This window comes from Amblyomma maculatum, chromosome 11 (assembly GCF_055883805.1).
Source record: "Amblyomma maculatum isolate TAMU_Amacu chromosome 11, ASM5588380v1, whole genome shotgun sequence".
Taxonomy (NCBI): domain Eukaryota; kingdom Metazoa; phylum Arthropoda; class Arachnida; order Ixodida; family Ixodidae; genus Amblyomma; species Amblyomma maculatum.
Genome location: NC_139354.1, coordinates 106,563,450 through 106,586,758, shown reverse-complemented (window position 1 = coordinate 106,586,758; position 23,309 = coordinate 106,563,450). Strand labels below are relative to the sequence as shown.

General features: G+C 45.2%; 1 protein-coding gene across 2 annotated transcripts; it reads right to left on the bottom strand.

Annotated features, from left to right (window-relative positions):
• Window positions 1-2,097: 2,097 nt before the first annotated feature.
• Window positions 2,098-23,088, bottom strand: LOC146174604 (uncharacterized). 2 transcript variants are annotated; one of them, XM_084583766.1, is made up of 5 exons: window positions 22,810-23,088; window positions 21,703-22,173; window positions 16,712-18,331; window positions 16,005-16,143; window positions 2,098-2,356 (listed from the first exon to the last, which is right to left on the bottom strand). In XM_084583766.1, the coding sequence occupies exons 3-5, from the start codon at window positions 16,976-16,978 to the stop codon at window positions 2,337-2,339; spliced, it is 426 nt and encodes a 141-aa protein (XP_084439892.1). In that variant the 5' UTR covers window positions 16,979-18,331; window positions 21,703-22,173; window positions 22,810-23,088; the 3' UTR covers window positions 2,098-2,336. The 2 variants fall into 2 exon arrangements, 1 of the variants encoding a protein (XP_084439892.1); XR_014701911.1 differs by having other exon boundaries at window positions 2,106-2,356.
• Window positions 23,089-23,309: the final 221 nt, after the last annotated feature.

Genomic DNA, 23,309 nt, shown 5'->3' with positions numbered 1-23,309 from the left:
GCACACATTTCAAAACCGAAGCATTCTAGACCGAAAAAAAAGTCATCCACATGTGTTTCGACAGTGGTGTCGGAAGCGAACCTACAAGACACCGTATTAGAGCAGCACGAACAGGACAGCAGCACTCAACAAACGGACTCTGACTTTATTCTCGATTTCCTTGGCAACAACTCAATGGAAATTTGAGTACTTTCGTGATGAGGAGACAGATGAAAGACGCGGGCTGTTTTACACCCGTCGTCTAGTTCGAGGAAACTTACTAGTTGAAGACTTTTGTGATCGACGAGCGGTTGTCATGTGAAATGAACGCGTACACCGGTAAAGTGCACAAAAAGTTCTTATATAATGTGCAAAGGGTTGGATAAGTAGATCTTAAGCAGGCCAATGAAATGAAATTGTATGAGGGGGCCGCAGTTCAGAGCTTATGAGAAGAGCGAATGCCCCATAAAAACTGCTCTGTGCTAACAATTCGCGACAAGTCTGGTCTAATTGTTTAAGGCTGCGCAGAAAAATTCGGCAAGCAAGAGGGTCAGAAAAAAGAAAACGACTTCAACAACTGAAGACATGACTGCTAAGAAAAGCACTTCTGCGAGCTTCGGCAGCAAACAAGAAAAAGAAAGAAGAAATAGCTCAGTTAAAAGAAAACCTCGAAAAGAACTTGGAAGAAGATTTAGAGTGGCATGGAGCTTGCAGAAAAAAGTCAAGAGTAGCAAAGAAAAAGGTCAAGCTGCTCTGATAGAATTCTCGCTCTCTGCAGTTGTGCTTACTATCAATGCACGTGCTATTATTATATATATACATGGATTGTGATGTTTATATATAAATAAGAATGTGTGCAATCGTATTCGCTGTATCACTGCCTAATTATTCTATGTCTAAATGCTCATTCTCCCTCAAACAAAATAATAGGTTGTGCTGTATAGTCAAATATTTGCCAAAGAGGAAGCAGTGTGCTTTGAATTGCTGTCGATTCTTGCAATTTTTATCAACGTTGAGGAAATCAAGTTCTTGTTTGCTGCACTTCATCTGCACATTACTGTTGTTGACAATTACTGCATTTTGCTTATTTTTCTTTAGTTGCGTTACCAGTTGAATTTCATTACAATTACCCCTACAATTGCAAAAAATAGCATCGTTACTTCTTTTGTTTTCTCTGTGTGTGTGTGGATGGGGGGGGGGGGGGGGGTGATTTCTCAAGGCCATTGTGCAAATAAAATCTCAACTACCTGTGATAACTTGCTATAAATGTTTTTTTTTTTTAAAGAGAGGGACTCGTGTTTGTTCAGTTATTTGATTTTGCTCTGCTTATGTCCATTTCCGCTGAATCCTTTCTCAGTTGATTCGCTAATTAACTCCACCCATCCTACGTTCTTGTATAAGATAAGCAACAAAACTTTTTTTTAGAAATGCTAACGGATCGTTATTCTGCGTCAGACCTCCAAAATAGGACACTAAGAACAGACGTTCTGATTAGACAACGACGTAAACCGTTTGCTGGCATTGAATCTTCTTCTAATCAGTACTGGAATACTCGCTACAAAACAGAAGCCAGTGGGTAAAGCAGCGAACAGCATTGGTGAGCAAGTCGACGGCGTTGTCAGATTTGTTTCATGGCATTAATGAGGGAATTTCGCAGCACATAAACGCGCTCTCCCAGGTAACACTTAGCTTCGAAGCCAAAGCTTTCGTAATTTAGTTATAATTTTACTGCAGCCAGCCATGTAGAGCGCAACTGCAGTTCGCTAAAACTATTTGTGCGCTAGCCGCTCCATGCTTCCGCGCCGCGTGTAGCAGATGACGCGCCCGGGAAGAAGCAAGAGTCAACCACAGCGCCGCTAGTTCTCGTGACCGCCACTTGGTACACGCTCCTCCGCTGGGCGGTATGGGGAGCTGTGAAACTGAGCTTGTTCTAGTAACGTTGCTCTGGACGCCCCTGATGACCTGTGGCCTCTGATGGCGGGGCCCCCGGCACCAGATGGCGATGTCGTCCGCATAGTTGGCTATGCGGACTGGGTGCCGGAGGCCCCGTGGCAGGAAGTTGGGCAGGAAGGCCAGGACCAGGTTTAAGAGGAATAGGCTCAGCACGCTTCTTTGCTGGACTCCCCTCCGCGGGAACCGGGGGGTGCTGGCAACACCACCCAGGCATACCTGGACTTTCCGGTTGGCCAGGAAGCCGGTGATGTAAGCCAGTATGTTCCCATGGATGCCCAGAATCGCCAGGGCCCCCTGGTTGGCCCCATGGGACAGGCTATCGAACGCTCCCCGGATGTCGAGGAGGGCCAGGCAGACAATGTGTCTGGAGTGCCGGGCATCCTCCAGGGTGGACACCAGGTCGGCTATGGCATCTCTAGTGCATCTGTGCCGCCATTGCCAAATTTACATCAAACTACTCTATTTTCATCTTTGCACTTTGCGAATCCAGATTTGAGAACGACAAGAGCCCTTTATGCCCCATGTGTGCAGGGCTACACTGGACAAACTCAGGGAATGCAAATTCAAGGGCTCAATGGACGTACAGGAGCCGTGCTTTAAATGTGACGAACACTGCTCAGTAGTGTCAGTATACCAGGTAAAACAATCGAAAGGGGGGGGGGGGGGGGGGTATCTGCAGAAGAGGACAAAATGGCAACCAATGGCTATGAAATGCATGGGACACCTGTCGCTAAGACGAACGTAGCATGTCTCTGATCACTGCGTACTGACTACAAGAAACGGAGAACACAAAGAGAAATCATTGGGCAGGGACTTTAAACAACATTGGAGTGCTTCAGAACGTGTAGTTAGCAGGAAATATACACAAGATGATTCACATGATGCATTATGTGGGTCTTAACTTCTCTTTCAACAAAGAAAGGCTATAGACAAGCGTCATGTTTGTAAACAAAAGTGGCGCTGCGATCGGCAGCGACATGGGGTGTAGGCAAACATGCAGCGTACCTACACAGCGCCAAGCGACGCTGCCTTCAAAACCAGTTTGCGCATGCGAATATTCTGAAGCGTAAGCTTCGTTTGTGCATAGAAATAGTCTTGTTTATGCCTGGAGAGTAGTTCAGCACTTTATCAGCCGATTACTTCTGGAATTACCTGGCGAAGAGCGCTGAATTGGCTTTCTTCTCCGTGGCTTCAGCAGCGCGCGGCTGTGGTGGGCGACTGTAGTGATTGAGTTAACAAAATGCAAACCAGAAAGCGCAATGTATATGAAAAACTAACAGCCAACATTATTCAACTCCCGTGCCTACTGCTAGCGCATGCAAGGACGACGAATGAATGACTGGAAGTGTGTTTTTCATATGACAACTCTTAATTGGCTTTCTGATGCTCCAAGCACCTTCGCTCTAAAGAACAATATATTACCGACAACTATAGTGAACTAGAAATCACATTTCTAGCTCAGTGTACCGGCAACTTAAGTCAGAATTTCACTGAATAAGAACTCAATCTTTTAGTTCTTTGTAACATATTCGCCTATAGTGCGCGCTGCCAATGTTTTATCCTGCTCGATAAAAAGACGTTTGACGTCTGTTTCATCGTACAGACGTAGTCAAGGTCATTGAAAGGTTAATAGATACATGAAGGCCCATAAGAATGTTCTATTTTTTTTTCTTTGGGGGGGGGGGAGTTTAGGAGAGGTGCACGAACGGAAATGCAAAATTCTCTACGATCGCTTGCAGAGAACTTTGCACGATCTGTTAAGCTTTTTTTAATATACTCTGAAACTGTTTATTCAAAAGTGCGTCATCTTATCTGCTTATTTTGCACCCCTCATGCCGATTACTTTTTGGGACATTAGATTGCATGTACCATATATTCCATACCTAAATATATCCTGCTTGATCAGAGCTACGTTGTACATGGATATTTAATTCGTTCGTCAAAATCTTAATGACCTTAAGAAAGAAAGTTTTGAAAAATGACGCTGCATCACTTTGCCGGATCCTAACAATGTTTACTTGCTTTCTATGGGGCCGGTGATGAAGTCACTCGTTGAAACTCGCGAAAGTGATATCAGAGAAGAACTGCTTCACAAGTTCAGGTCTGTTTCGGCAATATCGCGCTGGAGTGACTGATCAAACTAACAGTAGTTACCTTCGCAGCAACTTCTGTGTCCTTTTCTGTGCGAATATAAGCACAGGCACAAGTGAACAGAACTCACAGGGCGGGCGGCGTCTTAACTTGATATATTATATAGAAGAAAATGTGCACGAGCTGCAGTCATTTGCTATTGCGCCAGTCATCGTGCGGCCGAAAAGCAGTCACGACAATTAAGAGTTGTGAATGAACTGATGAAGTTTCAGTGCAGAATTGTGCAATGCACGTTAGCCACGAAGGCAATCCGTTGCCGAAGGGTCTACATGTCGCGCTCAACGCTGCTGCCCATTGCGCTCATATTTGTTCGACCGCAAGAAACATGTGAAAGCAGGTGCTATTTTCCTTCTTGTGCCTCGTGGCGAAACCAACCACACCACAGCTTGCAGGAATATTGGGAATTATGCCCGAAAACACAGCAAGCACCACGCATCCCATGCAGACGACCCGAGCTTTTGCCTACACCACGAAAGTCACTGCTGTCGTCAGCGCCGCCGCATCTCCACTGACGTCACGAGCTGACGCTTGTCTATTGTTAAAATGAGAAGTAAAACTCAATTCCTCATAAAATCAAGCCTGGTGACGCATGCCATTGCCCAACTCCAAATGGCCCTTTTATGGCTAAATACATTCCATCAACATGGCGTCCATATGCACTGGAAAGTTCTCGACCTGGATGCATAAGTAAGCTATATTGCACAAATTATAAATCACATGATGCAAGGTGACTTCAATGTGTTCCCACTTCTTGTACATTGCCTGCTTTTTGCTTATTTTTTATGTGCGGCAGACATGCCTTTTGCAAGCTTCGCTGCAGCCATTCAAGACCTCAAATGATCGCTTGCTTCTTTCATCACTTCAGTCCTTTTCAGTGTGTTTGAGTTGTCCTTTTACTACTGGCCTGTTCAATTCTCAATTGTTATACCTAAGCACATCCCTGCATGCGTGATCCAATGGGCTAACCTTGTTTTGGTTAACTATTCATTTAGTCTCCGTCATTCATGCAAAGGCAAGTGCAGTTATTTTTTGCATATTCAGAACTTTAATAGTCCTTATCCGGAGTTGGTAAAACCAGCAAAAAGAAGCTGAACCACAAGACAGCACATCCACCAGTTCTCACTATTGTTGCTGGTTCTGCTACTCCGGATGTATACAAAACAGCCCACATTGCTACCATGTTATAATCCTGGTGGCATCTACCATATCACCTTCCTTTTAGTTATTTGTAATCGGCCTCAGTATTTTTGCATGCTGAAATTTTGCATTTTTCACGGTTTATATATGCCCCCTTTATTTTACGGTCATGATTCAGAAATTCATCAGTTGAAAACCACCTAGTCTGTTTATTTCTTCACAAGTGTATCTTTCTTTAGAAAAAGAAATTATGCCACGCCCTTTTCTTTCTGGCTTGTTTTCATGCTGCAGAACTACTGCATTATTGCAAAAACCCAATGTCTGAAGCCAATTTTACCTTTCCGAGAGACTTCAGGTACCCATACAAACAAGTGTGACTGATACTGCGCCTTTCCTTTCCTGTAAATCAATTATTGGACGCTGGTGAACTCTGATGCGTTCAACGGAAGGCTGGTTGTGTTCGACAAGAGGCACACAGTGTGCCATGTGACGCAGCAACGCTCAGGCTTGCGTACAAAGTGTGATTCATATCCAACGCCATCGCCAATAAAAGCCTCAATTTAAGAAGGTTGTGTCTGTGAAGTACATGCAATGTGCGGTCTAGAAGTAAAGCTGCCTGATTAACACGGCAAAGTAACATCTACTAAATGAGACACAGCAAACACAATCCTGTCCCAACGACCTGCTGCTACACAATATTCCGTGATTAACAGAGTTAAACCATCTATCATTTTTTTGGTACAATGTTTTGCTGTACTACCAGCCTCGCAGTATAGTATTCATCCTATTGTAAGGTAACGTGAAGGTCAGACTTGGTGGATCAGGTTTTATTCGAGACCTGAAGCCCTGGTCGCACACTGTAGCGAACCACACTCCGCGATGACGATGGGTATCTACAACAGAGAGCAGGATGAAGATGAAGCAGCACGTTCGCCCGTGTGGAAGATGAAGTGCCACACAGTGCTCACACTATTTCGCCCACGCAGTTGAAGCGGCCATCATCATCATCATCATCATCAGCCTGATTATACCCACGGCAGGGCAAAGGCCTCTCCCATATTTCTCCACTTAACCCGGTTCTGTGCAAGCTGCATCCACTTGACCCCTGCGAACTTCTTAATCTCATCCGCCCACCTAACTTTCTGCCGCCCCCTGCTACGCTTTCCTTCCCTTGGAATCCAGTTTGTTACCCTCAGCGACCATCGGTTATCCTCTCTTCGCACTACATGTCCTGCCCATGTCCATTTCTTCTTCTTAATTTCCACTAGAATGTCGGTAACTTGAGTTATTTCTCTGACCCACTCTGCACGCTTCCTATCTCTTAATGTTACCCCTACCATTTTTCGTTCCATAGCCCTCTGGGTTGTCCTCAACTTAAGTAGAACTCTCTTGGTTAGCCTCCACGTTTCAGCCCCATAGGTGAGTACAGGCAAGATGCAACTGTTGTATACTTTCCTCTTGAGCGATACCGGTAAGCTGCTAGTCATAATCTGCGAGTGTTTGCCAAATGCGCTCCATCCCAATCTTATTCTTCTTGTTATTTCCTTTTCATGGTCCGGATCTGCGGTTACTACCTGTCCTAAGTAGACATATTCGCCTACTACTTCCAGCATTTCGCTACCTAATGTAAACTGCTGTTCCTTCCCGAGGCTGTTGAACATTACCTTAGTGTTGTGCATATTGATTTTCAAGCGGCCAGCCTGGCCGCAATTAGTCCGCAGGATTGCGCCGAATAAAAGGCTTCATGCGTGAAACGTGGACAACTTCAGTGCCACGGTAACGACTGTCCAGAGGAGGGTAAACAGGGGAGACGCGATGACTGTCCGGGGAGGTTTTTGCAAGAACTGTGTAAGGACCAATGTAACGGCGCTGGAACTTGTCACAAAGGCCAGGAGTGCGTAATGGTGTCCAAAGTAACACCTCGTTGCCCGGACGGAACGAAACTTGGCGGTGGATTGCATCACAGCGGCACTTGCGGTCTTCCTGGCTAGCTTCCGTGTTGACGCGAGCAAGCCGGCGAGATTTGGCCACTCGGGAAAGGAACTGGTCAGGAAGAGAGGATGAGGAACTGGCATGTGCAGAAAGGAAAGAGGCATCGAGAAGGGCAGCGGGAGAACGGCCATGGTATTCAAGCGGTAAGGTGTGCACCGCGCCATCGACTCTCGACTGAACATAAATATCCCCGCGGCACTTTCGCTGAGCCGGCCCAGACGCGGGAGAACAGTAAGGCACATCCTGTGCTGTCGGTTCTAAAGTTGGCGGAAACATCGCCGCAGCACACGGCGCTCGTGTTGATGAACGTGGTAGCAATAAGTTCTCTTCTTTTCTGCTCTGCTTAGGGCCAGTGGGGTCCGGATATTACCCTCGTATATCTTGCCGCCCCATGTGCCCTTGCATGTGTATGTATTGCTGGTGAAAGTGGCGTTCATGTGTCTTTGTTACTTTGTTTTGTCTCGCCCCTGATTTTGAGATCTGTGCACCATCTCGACAGGGATAAAGGGCGAACGATTGGTGGGAGGAATGCGGTGCTCGCGAGGGACCAATTTCGTAGGTGCCGACGTTGCATTGGCTATCTAAAATGTTGCTTTGTCATTCCGATTAGCTTGAAGATGCTCTTTTCCTCCGATTGGCCACGAGGTTGGTCCCCAGGATACTGAAAATGTATACTTAAGAGGGGTGTTTGGGCGTGAAAAGGAGGAGACTGGCTTCTGACTTACGACCGGGGGAGGAAGTCGCGGACTGTATTGCGGAAGCAAAATGTGTTTTTGACCCGTGCAATAAAGTGCCTGTAGCACCAGAAGAAGTTGTCCCATCTGTTTCCTGCAATGTGTCCCCGGACCAACGGACCATCAAGAACACCACATGGTTCATATATGAGAATTAATGCGTTGCCTAAAAATAACTCTCACCAAACTAAACCAAAGGTCAGCACATCCATATACACTGAAACTAACAATATTTATAACACATTTAGTAGGTCTTTCTATGCTTCAGATGAATAACCAGAAAAACCAAACTTGCATAAATGCATCCGTCCAATTTTTAATTTCACTCGTGTCTTACAGACACCAGTGAAGCATTTAAAAAGTATTTCGCTCAAAACAACAAGGTCAATTGCAGAATGATGTTTTCAAAAGTAAACCTGTTTCCAAAAAAAAACATCTCACATACTTGCAAGTTTAAGAACACATTTTTCTGGCATTCTTCCAGATGTTATCATTGTTTATTATTCCTGTAGGATCCTAACACTGATTATCCTCCTATTTGAAAATCTGCTCAATACATGACTTTTGACATACCTATCTAAATTAAATTTACTTTCAACACATTTCAGTTTTCATATGGGATTTTCCCAATAATCGATTTATGATGCAATTTACTGAAAAAATTAAAGAACCAAGAAACAATGAATCTATCACAGCGGTATTTATTATCTATAAAAAACTGCTACAATAAGCCAGTGTTTGCTTGTTACGAATTTATGGCCCACATTTACTATTAATTCAAAGCTATTTACGTAGCTGACCTCAAACCACTCAAATGAACAAAACCATTTTTATGCAAATCCTAAAACTACGGGAGTTTCCTCAGGGATCTATAGACCGTAAAGGTTATGATGTAAAGGTTAAAAAGTCCTTGCTGCAGCGGTTTCAGTTCAGTGCACATGAATATCAGGAGAAATTTCGACAAGCACAGGTAAAAGATTGTGAAACAGGAAAGCAGCTGATTGCTCGTATCTCCAGTTCTTTGGTTGAGGTCAACAGGACGTTTGAAGAAATAAGAGAATTAATGATCGCAGAGCAATTCCAGCGATGTTGCCACCCAAAGCTCGTAGTCTTCCTTAAAGAACGGGGTTGCAAGACTGACTGATTCCGCTGATATGACAGATTGTTTCATTGAAGCCCAGAGCCTTGCCAACATCGTTAGAGTTGGGGATGAACTGAAGCACAGCGAGAGAAAGAAGCAACTACCATGGTGTATTCTGTGTCACAAGTTGGAGCATATTGCCACAGACTGTTGACTTGCTGCCAGTGATGTGCCCAAGTGCGATGCGTGTGGTCGATTTGGACACGCCAACGACTGCCGAACGCGACAAAAGAAAAAATCTGCTTCATGTGCCTTCTGAAATATGCCAAAGCGAGCTTCGAGACACATGGCTTCAGAGCTCCTCAGCGTGCCCAAGTTGAGCAATCCCACTGGCCACAGAAGAGAAACCACACGTGTCTCCTTTTTGTTAGTCGAAATTGCCGGTTGCTTAAGGCTGCGTGTTCTCTCACGAAGTCGACGTCCTCAGAGACATAGGGAGCAATACCGTGATTGTTCGATAAGATCTGGTGCCTTTAGACTCGTTCACGGGGAGAAGCAGTAGCATTTCACTTTTGGATGAACGTGTCAAGGTATTACCCGAGGCTGTGATCCGGGTGCATACAATGTTTTCCATCAGAACAGTAACAGTCGTATGTATGGATGTACGGTCCAGGGTTCGTACAGATTCAAAACAGGCAAATTCAAGGATATTCAAGGAGTTTCAAGGCCCAGTTGGAGTATTTTCAAGGACTCAACGCAACGCTACACGCAGCAGTTTTCAATATCAGGTACCGATTTTAATGAACAAAATCGAAAAAGAAACATTTTAAGGAATAGCTTGTATTGCACTAAGCCAACACAGTACTAAGCCAACATAATAAAGCCAGTATTGCACTAAGCCAAAATAATTAAAAAATGTTCAGTCTTGAAAAACACCTTGCAATGCATTGCACCAATGTTGAAAAGCAATCCATTCTACAAATCTGCTAATGGAAACTTCAGGGGAGCTCCTGCCGCTTTTCCTGAATCTTCTCGTTGAGGCTACACAGTTCCTCAGTCTTGCTTCGTGCAGCCTTCCTCAGGCAATTGGATCTGACAATTTACTTCAGATCATTAGCTGCCTCTGCCTTTTAGCATACGTTTCTGCTGAAGCCGGTGTGAAACCGGTGCAAAAGCAAGTGGTGCAAGCCGGTGAAACCAGTGTGCAACAAAGTTCAGGGGAAAAGTCTCCTGACCGGTAACTGCTGAGAAGTCGTCCCTACTTGCAGAAGAACCATGGAAAAGTGCGCTCAGACTGGAGAGCAGACAGCCAACTCCCCACTTACTTGCTGTAACACCTGCCCTGTAGGCGTTGTGCATGATGTCGAGGCCACAGGTCCCCATGTCCTTGATGCTTGATGCAGGTGCTCTTGGAAATTCTTGAGTAACTTAAGGTTAACATTGTGACCATCTATTAAAATCTGAAGAATTTTCTCAAGAGGGAAAGGCTCGAGCACCCTCAGCAGCTTTCCTTGGATGTCCTCGGATGTAGAGTGCCCCATAAACACCGAGGTATAGTACCTCGTTGCCGCCTTGTGAGACGAATTCCAAAACCGGAAGTGAACATCCATTTGTTTCCGCTGGAGATAGTCGTTTGTGGATTCGTAGAAGAGTACCACGTAGTATTCACAATCTTTTATCTCCCGCTGCAAAGCAGATAAAAAGAAGGGCCTCAGACCATGGCACGCCACGTAGGCACATTTTTTTCTCTCCGCAAGAAAATGCTTTGGCCACGTCACTGTCCGGGAACATATGCTGGAATAGCTGGCCTGCTTCCGATGATGATCGATAGAAGGAATGCGATGTGACAACCTTCAAAGTCCACAGAATCTCTGCGTTCATCACCAGCTCGTGTGCCTTGCAGGCATCATTTAGCTTTCCCGATTGCGAAGGAGGCAGGGCGGCTGACTGTTGGCTCGTACTTGGAACTAAATACTTTTGCACCGAGCTGTTGGCTGCAATCTTCATGACACCAGCATGCTTAGCACTCTTCATATGGCTCTTTAACAAGGTCTTGCTGCAAGGCCTGCATCTTGCACGGTGCTCACTCGTCATATCTGGTGCAATCCAGTTTTTGTAAGCGTCGTTGTGAAGCCATGTGCCTTGAAATTTGCATTTCCCAGGCATTAGCTTTGCAGTTGGATGCTTCAGCCGCAAAAAGTCGGTTGCAGAACTGATGTAAAAGTACAATGCCATCAACCACCATAACAAAGCGCCAAAATCTGATTGGATTGAATCGGCTCAAGTTGGCTTCAGAGCGAGTGGCTCCAATGTGGCTAACAGACGCGCAACGTTGGCTATATTAGCACAAACTGATTTTTTAGGCCTGAAATGCAGATACTGAAACACATTATTGAAAGTACAAATATTTTAACCACATTTTTTTTTATTAATAATCATTTGCATGCAGTACACTAGAAGTTCAAGGATTTTCAAGGAGCAGAAAAAATTCCAGGATTTTCAAGGGCCTTGAAAACGAAATTTTCAAATTCAAGGGTTTTCAAGGACGTGTGCGTGTCCTGGATGTACCTCTCTACGACATTGTGCTTGGCAATATACTAGGCATAAGGGCGCCGCATGATCTGGATCCTGTATAGGAGTACACTGCCGCTGTTACAGAAGTTACTACTCAGCGAACAGGAAGCACGCCTCCTTCGACACAGTCACTACTTTCTGCAGTCGCCAAACAAAGCAGGAATCCGATGTTTCACCAAAGAGGCACTTACTCGGATCTTATGAAATCACAAAAAAAAAGAGTTATTTGCAGAATAGCAGAATGACCGAAGCTTAAAAACCTGCTTTGCAAAAATTGACCGGGAATTCAGTTCCGGAAAAGGGAATGCCTATTACTTTTCCGTGGAGTGTGACCTCTTACACCGTCATTTTACTCTTCCCTGGCAGACACTTCAAGCAACTGGCGGTGCCGAGTAAGTTTCGGTTAATCATTCTCTACTTCGGTCATGAGAGTACCATGGCTGTACACCAAAAGCAGGACCACTGACCGAATACTAGGAGATTTTTACTGGCCGGGCGTGCATGACAATGTCACCCGTTTCATTAAATAGTGCGATACTATATGCCAAGGACATCCAAAGGCAAAGTCGGCGTATTTCATTTGAGCAACAGCCTCTGATTACAACACCATTCCAACAGGTGACAGTTGATTTAATAGGTCCACTTTCCCTGACATCACAGAAAAAAACTTACGTCCTTAGTCTCGCTGACTTTGCTTGCATTGCCCAGATGCCATGGCACTTCTAGCTATTGATGCTGCGAGCATCGCGGATGCATTGTTGGAAATGTTTTCTTGAGTTGACCTTCCTCAAGAGATGGTTACGGATCAAGGCCGCAGTTTCACTTTGGAACTGATGCAAGAGGAAAAGCCGCCTTATGTCCGTCAAGCTCTTGTGAACAACACCTTACCATGCTATGTCTACTGGCCTCATAGAAAAGTTCAATGGAACTTTAAAAATGATTAAACGAACTTGTCAAGAGCGACCTCGATCCTGGGACCGCTATCTAGCGCCATTGCTTTTCGCTTATCGGGAGGTACCGCAAGCCAGCTTGGGGTTTTCTCCTTTAGAGTTAATTTACTGTTGTCATGTGCGTGGACCTTTGAGTGTTCTCAAAGAATTGTAGACCAATGAGAATCTGGATGGGGAGGTTCGAACAACGTACACCTATCTTGACCTTCGGAACAGGCTCTAAGAAACATGTAACCTCGCCCACCACCACCTGGAAAAGGCCCGTGCAAAACAAAAGATTTACTATGACCGCAAGAGTCGACCACAAAAGTTACAAACTGGAGACAAAGTGCTCATTCTCCTGCTGACTGATTCAAACAAACTATTCATGCAATGGTGAGGTCCCTTTGAAGTAGAGGGCGTGAAGAACGAAGTAGATTACCTCATTGACTTGGGAAGTAAGAAGGAACTGTTTCATATTAACATGCTGAAAAAATATGAGGAACAGCCACCGATTTTCTCCACCGTGTCTGTTGTGGCCGTACAAAAAAACACGTCAAACACTAATCCCACCTGTCGCTAGGAAAATGATTACGACGACTGTATCCAGCCGTTAAGTTTGTCGCGCACACAGACTGCTGCTGATGTCAAGATATCGCAAGCTCTGGAAACTTCTCAGATTGAGGAAGTTCGACAGCTCTGTCAAAGATTCACAGAAATACTTTCGGACCCCTTCCCGGAAAAACATAGCCAGTGCCAGTGCAGTTCGACTTAATCTCGGAGACACCAGTTTTGGTTCCCCAGTATCCCATTATTCCCCTGGCTCTCCGCGAGTGTCGAGCACGAAGTATAGGAGATGATGCATCTTGGCATTATCGAGAAGTTGAAGTTCGCATACTATGCGCCAATTGTGGTTATCAAGAAACCAGACAATAGCATATGATTGTGCATCGACTTCCAGGAGCTCAATAAGGTCCTGTAAGCCCATTCCACGCATTGATGTCGTCCTCACCCTTGCAGGACAAAAAACGTTATTCTCAAAGTTCAATTTTTTGAAGGGTTATTGGCAGGTCCCTATAGCTGCTGGAAGCAGGGAAAAAGACTTTTTCCAGTATTTCAGGAATATACCACATCTGATACATGCTTTTTGTCATCAAAACAGCACCAGCCATACTCACGCGCCTCATGAGAGCTGCGTTAGGCGACATCAAAATGTGTATCACTACTTCGACGACGTGGTAGTCACAAATGAGACGTGACCTGAACATATGGAAACCTTGAGATTTGTCTTCGAGAGAATATGTGATGCCAGTCTCACCATGAAGCTAAGCAAGTGCGAGATTGTTGAGCGCACAATTTATTTCCTTGGCCATCGCATTGGTGGGTCGAAGGTGGAACCAATGTTGAAGATGTGGGACAAGATCTTAGCTGCAAAGCTAAGCCCTTGACTGAACTCACAACAAAGGGCCAGCCCAACGTCGTCCCTTGGGGTTCAGTACAAGAAGAATCGTTCGAGACCCTCAAGAAGAACCTTAGTACTTCTCCAATACTTCAAACTCCCGATCTTTCACGACCATTCGTGCTGCGCACAGACGCTTCAGGCATCAGCTTGGGTGCAGTTTTGCTGCAAACAGGTGACAATGAAATACTGTATCCCGCGGCGTACGCGAGCCGCAACTTGCTACCGCGAGAAACACGTTGTTCTACCATAGAGCGGGAGTGTCTAGCGCTCATCCGGGCTGTTGGGAAATTTTACATGTACCTCTACGGCAAACCATTCATAATTCAATGTGACCATCAATCGCTTCAGTACTTGCAATCGGCTCGAAATGTGAACAATTGAGTTTTACGGTGGAGCCTAATGCTACAAGAATATTGTTTCAGCGTTGAGTACATCTAGGGAAGTGACAATGTGGGTGCTGACTACTTAAGTCGTGTGTGAACTTTGGCCTGTATTCGTCAGCCTTGTATTGCTCATACCAGTGTTTTAGTGGTGTGTTACGTTACATGTGTTACTGCTGCGCAAGTCACGTGCACTGACAGCCTGGACCTCCATTTGCTAGATTAGAACAGTACCACTGTAACTGTCTTAAAGTGGGACGTAGTGTCATAAAGTTGTAGCATAGCTTATGGTGGTAGTGCGAGTAGAGAAAGAGGAGGAGGAAGAAGTGCGGAGTGAGAAGAGGTAGTAAAACAGCGTTGGAGCATGTTCGCTAGTTCATCGTTCTGGCTCTGCATTTCAGTCATTTGTGACCATCCCCAGGACCCAAGCATCTGGAGCAGACCTCCAGGTGTCGACACCACACCCACAGCCACGTCTTCGCATAATCCACGACACTGGATCTGGCGTTGCCACAGACTGACAGGCGAGTGGAACTCTCGGCTGCCTCTGAGCGCAAGTAGACCGATCCTGGGCCCATAATTTCCATTACAAACTATTAAAGATTGATTACTGAATTCTCTGGCATATCACTATGGAATGCTTCACCCCATGAAATATTTTCTTCATGTAATCGACATTTATTTCAAAGTCATTTTAAGAAGCACTTCATGAGGAAAGTGTCAGATTTATACTGATCTAGTAAGCAACGCACCATTTTGATAGTAAGTTTGTAAACTTTCGTTTCTGCGAAGCACTAGCAGTTCTACCAGTGTTTGTTACATCTTGCATTACTCAATGTTCTTACTGTTGCTAATCAATTTTCTGGACGCCCCATTTCCTGGACCTGCCCGATTATTTGGACCATGCTATGGCACCGTCACACGCTTCACAGAGTCAATGCGTAACACCGACCAAAATATCGGACGTTTGAAACTTTTGTCATTCGAGTTTCCGATTTTTCTAACGCAGCTCATAAGCTAAGAAGAATTGTCACAACACCGCTGCCATTTAGTTTTTCTGCAATCTCAAACACGCGTTGCATGCATCCCGCATACCCCTATGCTCTCAATAATAGGCGCTGTTAGCTGTGGCGATTCGATGAACCCATTACTCCCCGAAATAGGGCGGCCTGCACCAAGGGCCCCTGCTTCACGGTTCCATCGAGCGGCAGCAACAGACCTCCACCCCATGGAGAACAGGTCAGTTAGTGAGTGTGCTTCTATCACGTGACCATGTGTCACGACTTGCGTGTAGCTGCGAGCGAGACAACCGGCGACGCAGGTCGCTGCGGCACGAGTCCTTTTGCAGATGGCAATACGCGAGCATGGAGGGGAAAATAAAAATTGTCTGCTTGTCTTACGCCCTGAAAAGCGCTGTTAAATGACAACAGACACTCGTTTCACTTCATTCTGTGATACGCCAGGTGCCCCATTAAACAAAATCTTCAAGAGAGCTCGTGAGACGGCTTCACTTTTTTGTTTTAAATTGACGCACACAGTATGCGACTTCCATCGTTCCCATAAGAACAGCCACCACAGCCGCAATTTTTTAATTTTTTTTTCCCGTAGGAGGAAACAGAAAAAGGTGCTCACTCAGAGTCGCGTGGAAGCGGCAAGCCTCTGCCTGAACTGGTTTGCCAGTGTCCTGCGCCTCTTTTTGTTCGAACACCGCGCCACTCCACTCATCGTGCGGTTGTCCCCACCGTCCACGTCGCACAAGAGAGGCAACCGGCTGTAAGAATGAGGACATTGACACAGGAACAGACTGACCAGTTTTTAAAGCGCTCGATAAATAAAGATATGCTATTATTGTGAGCCTATTTGTTCAGACTGTCTCGTATTCTGGACACGTCAGCGACTGTATTAAAAATGCATTAATGTATGTACATTATTACATAAAAAATTCATGTGTTAAAAATACTGACAGATAGTTTGATCAATATTCATAGTAGTCAGCAATGTAGACAAACACTCTTTAGCGGTTTACATGGCTCACTTGATACAGTGTCACTGGAAATTTAGGCAATAAAAAGTGCAAAAGCTAACATCGCAACAACACCTTTTACCTTAAGTTACAATGCTGGCTTAAATGTGGAATATGGTGATGTTAAATACTGTTGCCCCACCGCATTTGTGCCGCCTTGAAGTCCTTGTAGAACAGACAGTCACCACTTATAAGTCGGACACAATATGACAAGAAAGAAGCATCCTATACACTTTTGACAGCCGTGTATACCCCACCAAGTCAAACTCTGACATAGACACATTATGTGGATGTGGGCCACTACAGCATCCCTCACCAAAATTTCCTCCTGGGGAAGGGAGGACCAGATGAATAGGGCTGCCCTGGATCTGCCTGGTGGGTGGAGGGAGTTGAGGCAGGGGTCAGCCTCGCAGATGGCCATCTTGATAAGGTAGCTCAGGTACCCAGGCAGGTGGCACTCTCCATGGTGGATGTTGACCTTCTGGAGGGCCAGGATGTCCGGGGTGTGGGGTTCGGCCCAGAACCAGCTGATGAACTCCACTCTACGGGGTACACAGCTTGGCAGTTCCACTGGAGGACCCATGGATGGGGTATCTGCAGTGGCTGCCTAGCCATGACGGTCTGGTGCTGGAGAGAGCTGCATCATCTCCAAAACTTTGGCAGCTGAGGCAGAAATTCTGGATTCTGGCACACAAGGGACCGGATGACAACGAGGGCCTCTCTTCGGCGCTGTTGCAACTGATCGGCAGGACCAAGGCTCTTTGGAAATTTGATTCTGCATAGCCTGTCTGTTTGAGCTGCTGCAGAATGGCCACCGGAAGGAGGGAGGAGATGGCCCAGAGTGTGGCATCCAGGGTCCTGTATAGCTTTTCCAGCCTCCTGCTCAGGATTGATGGTGACAGCGGGATGGGAAGTGCCGATGTCATGCTGAGTGGTATGAAGGGCGAGACAGGCTGATGGGGTTCGAATGCTGGAGGCTTGCTGACCGCTGCAGCACTTGGGCCTACAAAGGCACGCCAGGGTCTCCCCGCAAGGTGGCCCTGATGACCCTCCATGAGATGGGCTCCAGGGAAGCAGCCACCACCACGTGCCATTCTTCCTGCTACCGAGGGCAGGTGGGGGTGTCAGTGGGGTGGCCGCTCCAGCCGTAATTTCAGCGTGAAACTGCGGCATCAAAGGGCCCAGTCTCCTGGTTGTAGCCACAGCACCTGCAACACGGCATCTCTGTGTACGATGTCGAGATATGGTCCAGGTGACCGCAGTGACTGCACTGGATCGGGAGCCGCAGTTTGTAGACTGACACCCAGGAAGGAGGCACCCTGCACTGGATGCAGAGAGCCGCGTCCCGTGCCTGGTGGACTTCAGGATCGGGACAGAGGCCTCAAGGTCCGCAGGAACCCCATGGACGTACCCTGTCCGCTGCAGGCCAGATGCAAACTGGCATCCCTGCCAGGATTTAAATTTTTCGAGGAAATTCAACAGGGCCCCTGGGGCAGCCACGGCCATGATGTTGAACCAGGGGTTGATCCTTACAGCCACAACTCCTGAAGTTGCAGATAGCTCTGCTGCGATAGAGAGCTGAAAGCAGTTCTGGAAGCCACTGCCCTTTAAGGATGACCAAGAGGACAGTGCCAGCCAGGTTTGGGAGATGCTCCAGAGGGAATCGTGGGCAGCGAGGCCTGTGTCATAGTCTCCGTCGCCTCTGCATTGTTCGCTCTTCCTAAGGAAGAGTGTTTGGTCCCTGATCAGGGGGAGGTTGGAGGGGCCCTTATGAGAAGAGGCCGGAACTGCCCAGGGATATCCATTGTGGGTGCAAAGCCGGGGCAGCTGGACTGGGCTGTGGTGATTGTGAGCCGTGGCAAGTGCCCCTGGACAGACACCTGGGAGTGGAACTCTGCAAGGGCATTCAGGAGACAAGGGAAGGGACAGCATCCTCCTGGAAGAGAAAGTGGGAGTGATTCTCGTATTAACCCAGAGTAAAACAGGTCAGGTCACAGGAAGGAGAGAGACATATACTGCGCACATACCAGGATGAGGGCACATACTGATATGTAGATGTGTAGTTTGGCATCTTTCAGTTTTGGCTTAGTTTGTTATTTTCTCAACAGGTGGAGATTTTGAACTAGAGCATCCAGAGCATGGGGGCATTTCAGTTAGGAAAATGGTGTGAATTGGCACTAGACTGCACAGAGAAACCGGCATCAACCACGTCAGCTCCCTATTTTATGGAGATAAAAGCAGCGAAGAATCAAAAGATGACTTTGAAAGCTCAGACTTCAGCTCAGACAGTGATATAGAAGCACAGCGACCAGAACCATTAGGTACTGGCCAAAAATGAGCAATTTTTCAGCTTTCATTCACTGTGAAAAAGGTATGTATGACTACTGAACGTTCACACTATTTCGTATCTATTTTGCTGGGTTTCCGCAAACAACAGTAAAAATACTGTATTGCTACAGCAAGACTGTAGAGTTTTCACCGAGACAGGAACTTGGTTTAAGCCTCAGCAGCAGTGAGAATATGGTGCTCAGATTCAGAGCAAGGAAAGTTTCTGACTGCTCTGAATTTTTTAGTTTTTTTTTTGCCAAGTGATACATATCATTTTAAAAAACACAAACGAATATGCCTAGACGAAGATTCTAGCTTCTCAACCTTGACATGACAAGCAAGTTTGCATTCCTCCCTCGCCCTTCACAGAGCACCTGCTCCAAGAGACGCAAAATATTCAAAAACAAAAAACGCTGCAACCTGCGTTATATACAGAAGAAGATCCGGGTGAAAACTACTATTATTGCAGTAAATGACGCAAAGTAAATCTGCATACCAAAATGACCAAATGTTTCCATCATTGGCATAAGCTCCGAGTACAGAAATAAGTGGTGAACACTACTGCGAGAAAGCACGAAAAAAAAAAAAGCCTGCCATTTCTTTTCCTGCCAAAGCTAAAACAAAGGCAAATGGCCATATTCTGGGTATTTTTGAATTCTTCAATATGGTTTCTGAATGCCGAAGTCTAGTATATTCAATATTTTTGTTAGTGTTCAGAAACTTTTATATTGAGATCTTTCTAGTTTAGCAATAAGATTCCGCATTTCATTTTTTTTTTGCTGTGAAAGCCCCCTTATTTTGCTGCAATTTGTATATATTATAATAAGGTTGTTTAGAAAATCAATTTACTAACAGGTAATTTCTAATGTCTATCAGAATTGCCTGTTTTTTCTATGGTCCCACGAAGGTTAAGGATGCAGTATTGCTAAGCATGATTGAAGCGATGGCATATGCTAGTGTTACATGAGAAATAACATGCCAGAGCTGCACAGACTGTGACATATGCTGCAAGTTAAAGGTTCTGGATTAAATCACATTACTTAAGAAAACTTTAACATGCACAAACAATTTGCAGCATAAAGGTGCCTTCTGTGTTTCACTTGTCGGCAAAGTTGTAAGGCTACAGCAACGAGGCTAGCAGAGCATACACTTGCAGAACACACCGTCTGCTTATTGCATATTGCATATGTGTGGTAGCAGTGAAAAATGTAGAGACAACTGGCCAGACCACACACCTTGTGACAGCTGGGCTAGTAAGGTATATGATGTGACTGGTCTACAAATCTTAGTCATTAACTGACCACTGACGACACGAATACTACCATACTTCTGTTCCCGCTTCAAATGATTTGCCCAACTGACATATGTTTCATTTGTGGTCTCTCAGTATGTGCATGGCCGACGGTTAACTGCATTTTAATTGCTCCCCTTCTTATTATTTTTCGATATTGTCATGTTCATCTGGGAAGGAGGCAGGAGAATCATGTTACCCAGGAGACACTGTGTAGCCTCAAGCTTATGAGAAATGCATTTTTCGACTAAGGGAGCAAGTTCAGAGTGCCCGAGTTCATCCTAACAGTGTTGGGTAGCCTCCATTCATAACATCGGAGACACAAAGTCATAACCCTAATGCATATTTTGAAGGTGCCATCAAACTTGTTCGTACTATGCGAGAATTTATTACAACTATCGACATTGTAGGTGAACTCGACTGCACTGTTGGTGAAAGCCTGAAACACAGTGCCAGTGAAAGGGTAAAGGGAGTAAAAGGAGAAACCAGAGTCACAGCAGTGGAAGGATTCAGGTTAATAGTGACGACCCATTGTTCCGTAAAGGGGCGGACATAGTAAACTAGTCCAAACCTGTTTTCATTTTGGAATGATACTTTGACATTAGTAAACAAGGACCCCCAAGCACAATTCGCCAGCACTCTTATGGTAACTCCTTCAGAAGCCAAGATGGCAGCAATGCACAAATACTCCCTATATTGAAGTGTCTTTACGCCTCACGTGGCTTCTTGTAACGTCGCAATCATAAAATCATCATCTAGTGAAACTAAAATTCAATTACAAATTATTTACTAAGCATAGACAAAGTTCACCCGGTGATATGCGCTTTCTACTGCGTTATGCATATGGTGCCAAAACAGAAATACACTAAGGCAAATTTCGTGTCTGTATTGCAGCAAGTCTAGACGCATCATCGCACAACAGTGTCTTTTGTGTTTCATCTTCATCAATGCGTAGCCACAGTGACGAGAATTTTTCACCACAAACTTGTACTCGCCTCTCCAAGCCCATGGCCACTAAGCCAGCGTGGATAGTGCAGGGAAAAGAAGCATGGTATTTGATTTCAAGATCAAAAACTTGAGTGGTTAGGTTTGAAGCCAGTTATGAGCGGACACTAAAGTGAGGGCCAATGTAAGTCTATGATGTCAACGAAAAAAAAATAAAATCAATTCAAATACTCGCAAAGGAAAAAGGTCACATCACCAAATTGTCATTTTTAGCTCACAATGAACAGTGAGCACTTTCTGAAGAGCTGAAATGAGCATCTTTCTCTACGCTGAAGCAACACCATGCTTGGCAAACGCTAACCACTGTCATTTGGCGGCTTGTGCCACATGGAAGCAGTGCGGCATGCTGAAATAACAGAGGCTTTATTGTGATATCCAGACAACAAAGCGAAAATACTGGTGCTCAAGTTATTTTTGCATTACAGAACGCATACTGGCTATTTCACCTAAAAGTAACAAGGTTTAAAAAAAACAAAACATGGGAGTGTCATAGCCCAGTCTGCAGTTTTTTCTCTGTGTGTGTGTGTGTGCTATAAATTTGCTGAAATTTACCCTCTTTCTCACGATCTGGTACTTTCTTTTTTTTTTTTTTTTACAGAACAGGTTTCACGCTCAGCAGCTGATATGAAGCGTGTAAAGCATGAGTACAGCGAAAGGGTCAGAATGTCATAGGTTATACTCACCTAGATTTAACTACTCCGGGAGCTTCTCCTAGACCATGGCGAAAGGGTAAAGAATTTGTTCAAGGTTCCGCTGTCGCCAATTCTCGCAAAACTGGTAGGCAGGCATTATTGGGGGATTTCAAGCCACAATAACCAAGAGAACACTTAAAGAATTATTATCAGCGAACAAGTAGTTCTTGCGCAGACACAGAGCTTCAGCAGAGCTTCAGAGAGCAGCCTTGGAAGGCATACTGTAAAGGATATGCCTGTCTCTTTGCTGCAGTACAGATGTAAAGGCACTGCACTCTTCACATGATGGCTGTGCTTCTCTATCAACTGGAAGGAAGCACGAAGTGGTTGGTTTTCATAAAAAATTCTGCCTATTTTTCAGTGCCTCTGATAACCTTTCACATCTTCATCTCTATCATGAATGCACTCCATGTGTTGCAGGTGGTAGATGGTAGAGAGAGGGCTATGACATGGCAGACCACACTGTAAAAGAGAAGTTTATAAAAAAGTTTTACAATGGCCGTGAAATTTTTTTCTTCGATTTGATTTTCATCTCCAGTTAACTGCAGTTTACTTCATGTGCTTTATTTGGTGATAATGAAGCTCTGGAGTATGGTGCCTCAATAATTATGAAATAATCACAATTTCGAGAAATATTTGCACAGAAAATAAGTAGATACAGAAATGCACATCACAGTACGAGCTCTTCATAGGTTGCACGTGTTGGGAATGCATGCTTATTTAGTTTTTACTCTTCATTGTTATATTGTTATGGCGATATATAAATATCAACAGCCAATTAGTATCAAAAGATGTCGGATTTGAAGCGCGACCTCGATATTACTACGTATGTACGTACGATATTGCTGCAAAGGAATATTTTTCTCCTGCGAGGCGAACTTATTCACTAAAAAACACGATAAACGAGAGTGAACATACATGTTCCATTCAATGGAACGACTGGTTACCGCAGCAGTAAATTTTATTCCGCGAAGCCAGTGGCAAAATTCAAAATGAATTAAGCCACGGTGTTAACCTCACACTACTAGCTATAAGGCACTGCAGACGAAACCAAAATGCTTAACGACTGCAGCGCAGGCAAGCACGACACACACACACCTTTGGAACTTAATCCGCGTCCAGCAACTTGCGTTCGTGGCTTCCATCGAACAGCCTACTCGCTCCGTGAAAGCTCTCAGATGAAGCAAAGGCGTCTTTCGCCTGCGCCCCGCTGTCCACATGTTTGCATGCCAAGATGAATTCAAGAACGAAGAGCCTGAACAGAACGCGCAGGATGGCTTGTCTAGCCGCATTCACACATTTTGGGCGATTTTGGCGCGCACACAAGAGCGCACATGCAGAGATTTGGGCCACGCGCCTCTCATGTAGCGCGACCGGCGCGACCACGAGCGCGACCATGGTCTTGGCGCGACCGCCGATGGCCTTTCGTAAAGTTGTATTAAACCAAAATAAATTAAGTAGTTATCCTAGTTTTTGTAATAAACCATTTACTTGACTGCGTTTAACTCATTAAGTTTTGAAAATTTTGTTTCGGTTGTTTTCATACTTTTGGTGCTTTTGGCTGTTTTGTCCACGTTTTGTCGGTTCCTGAACGCGGG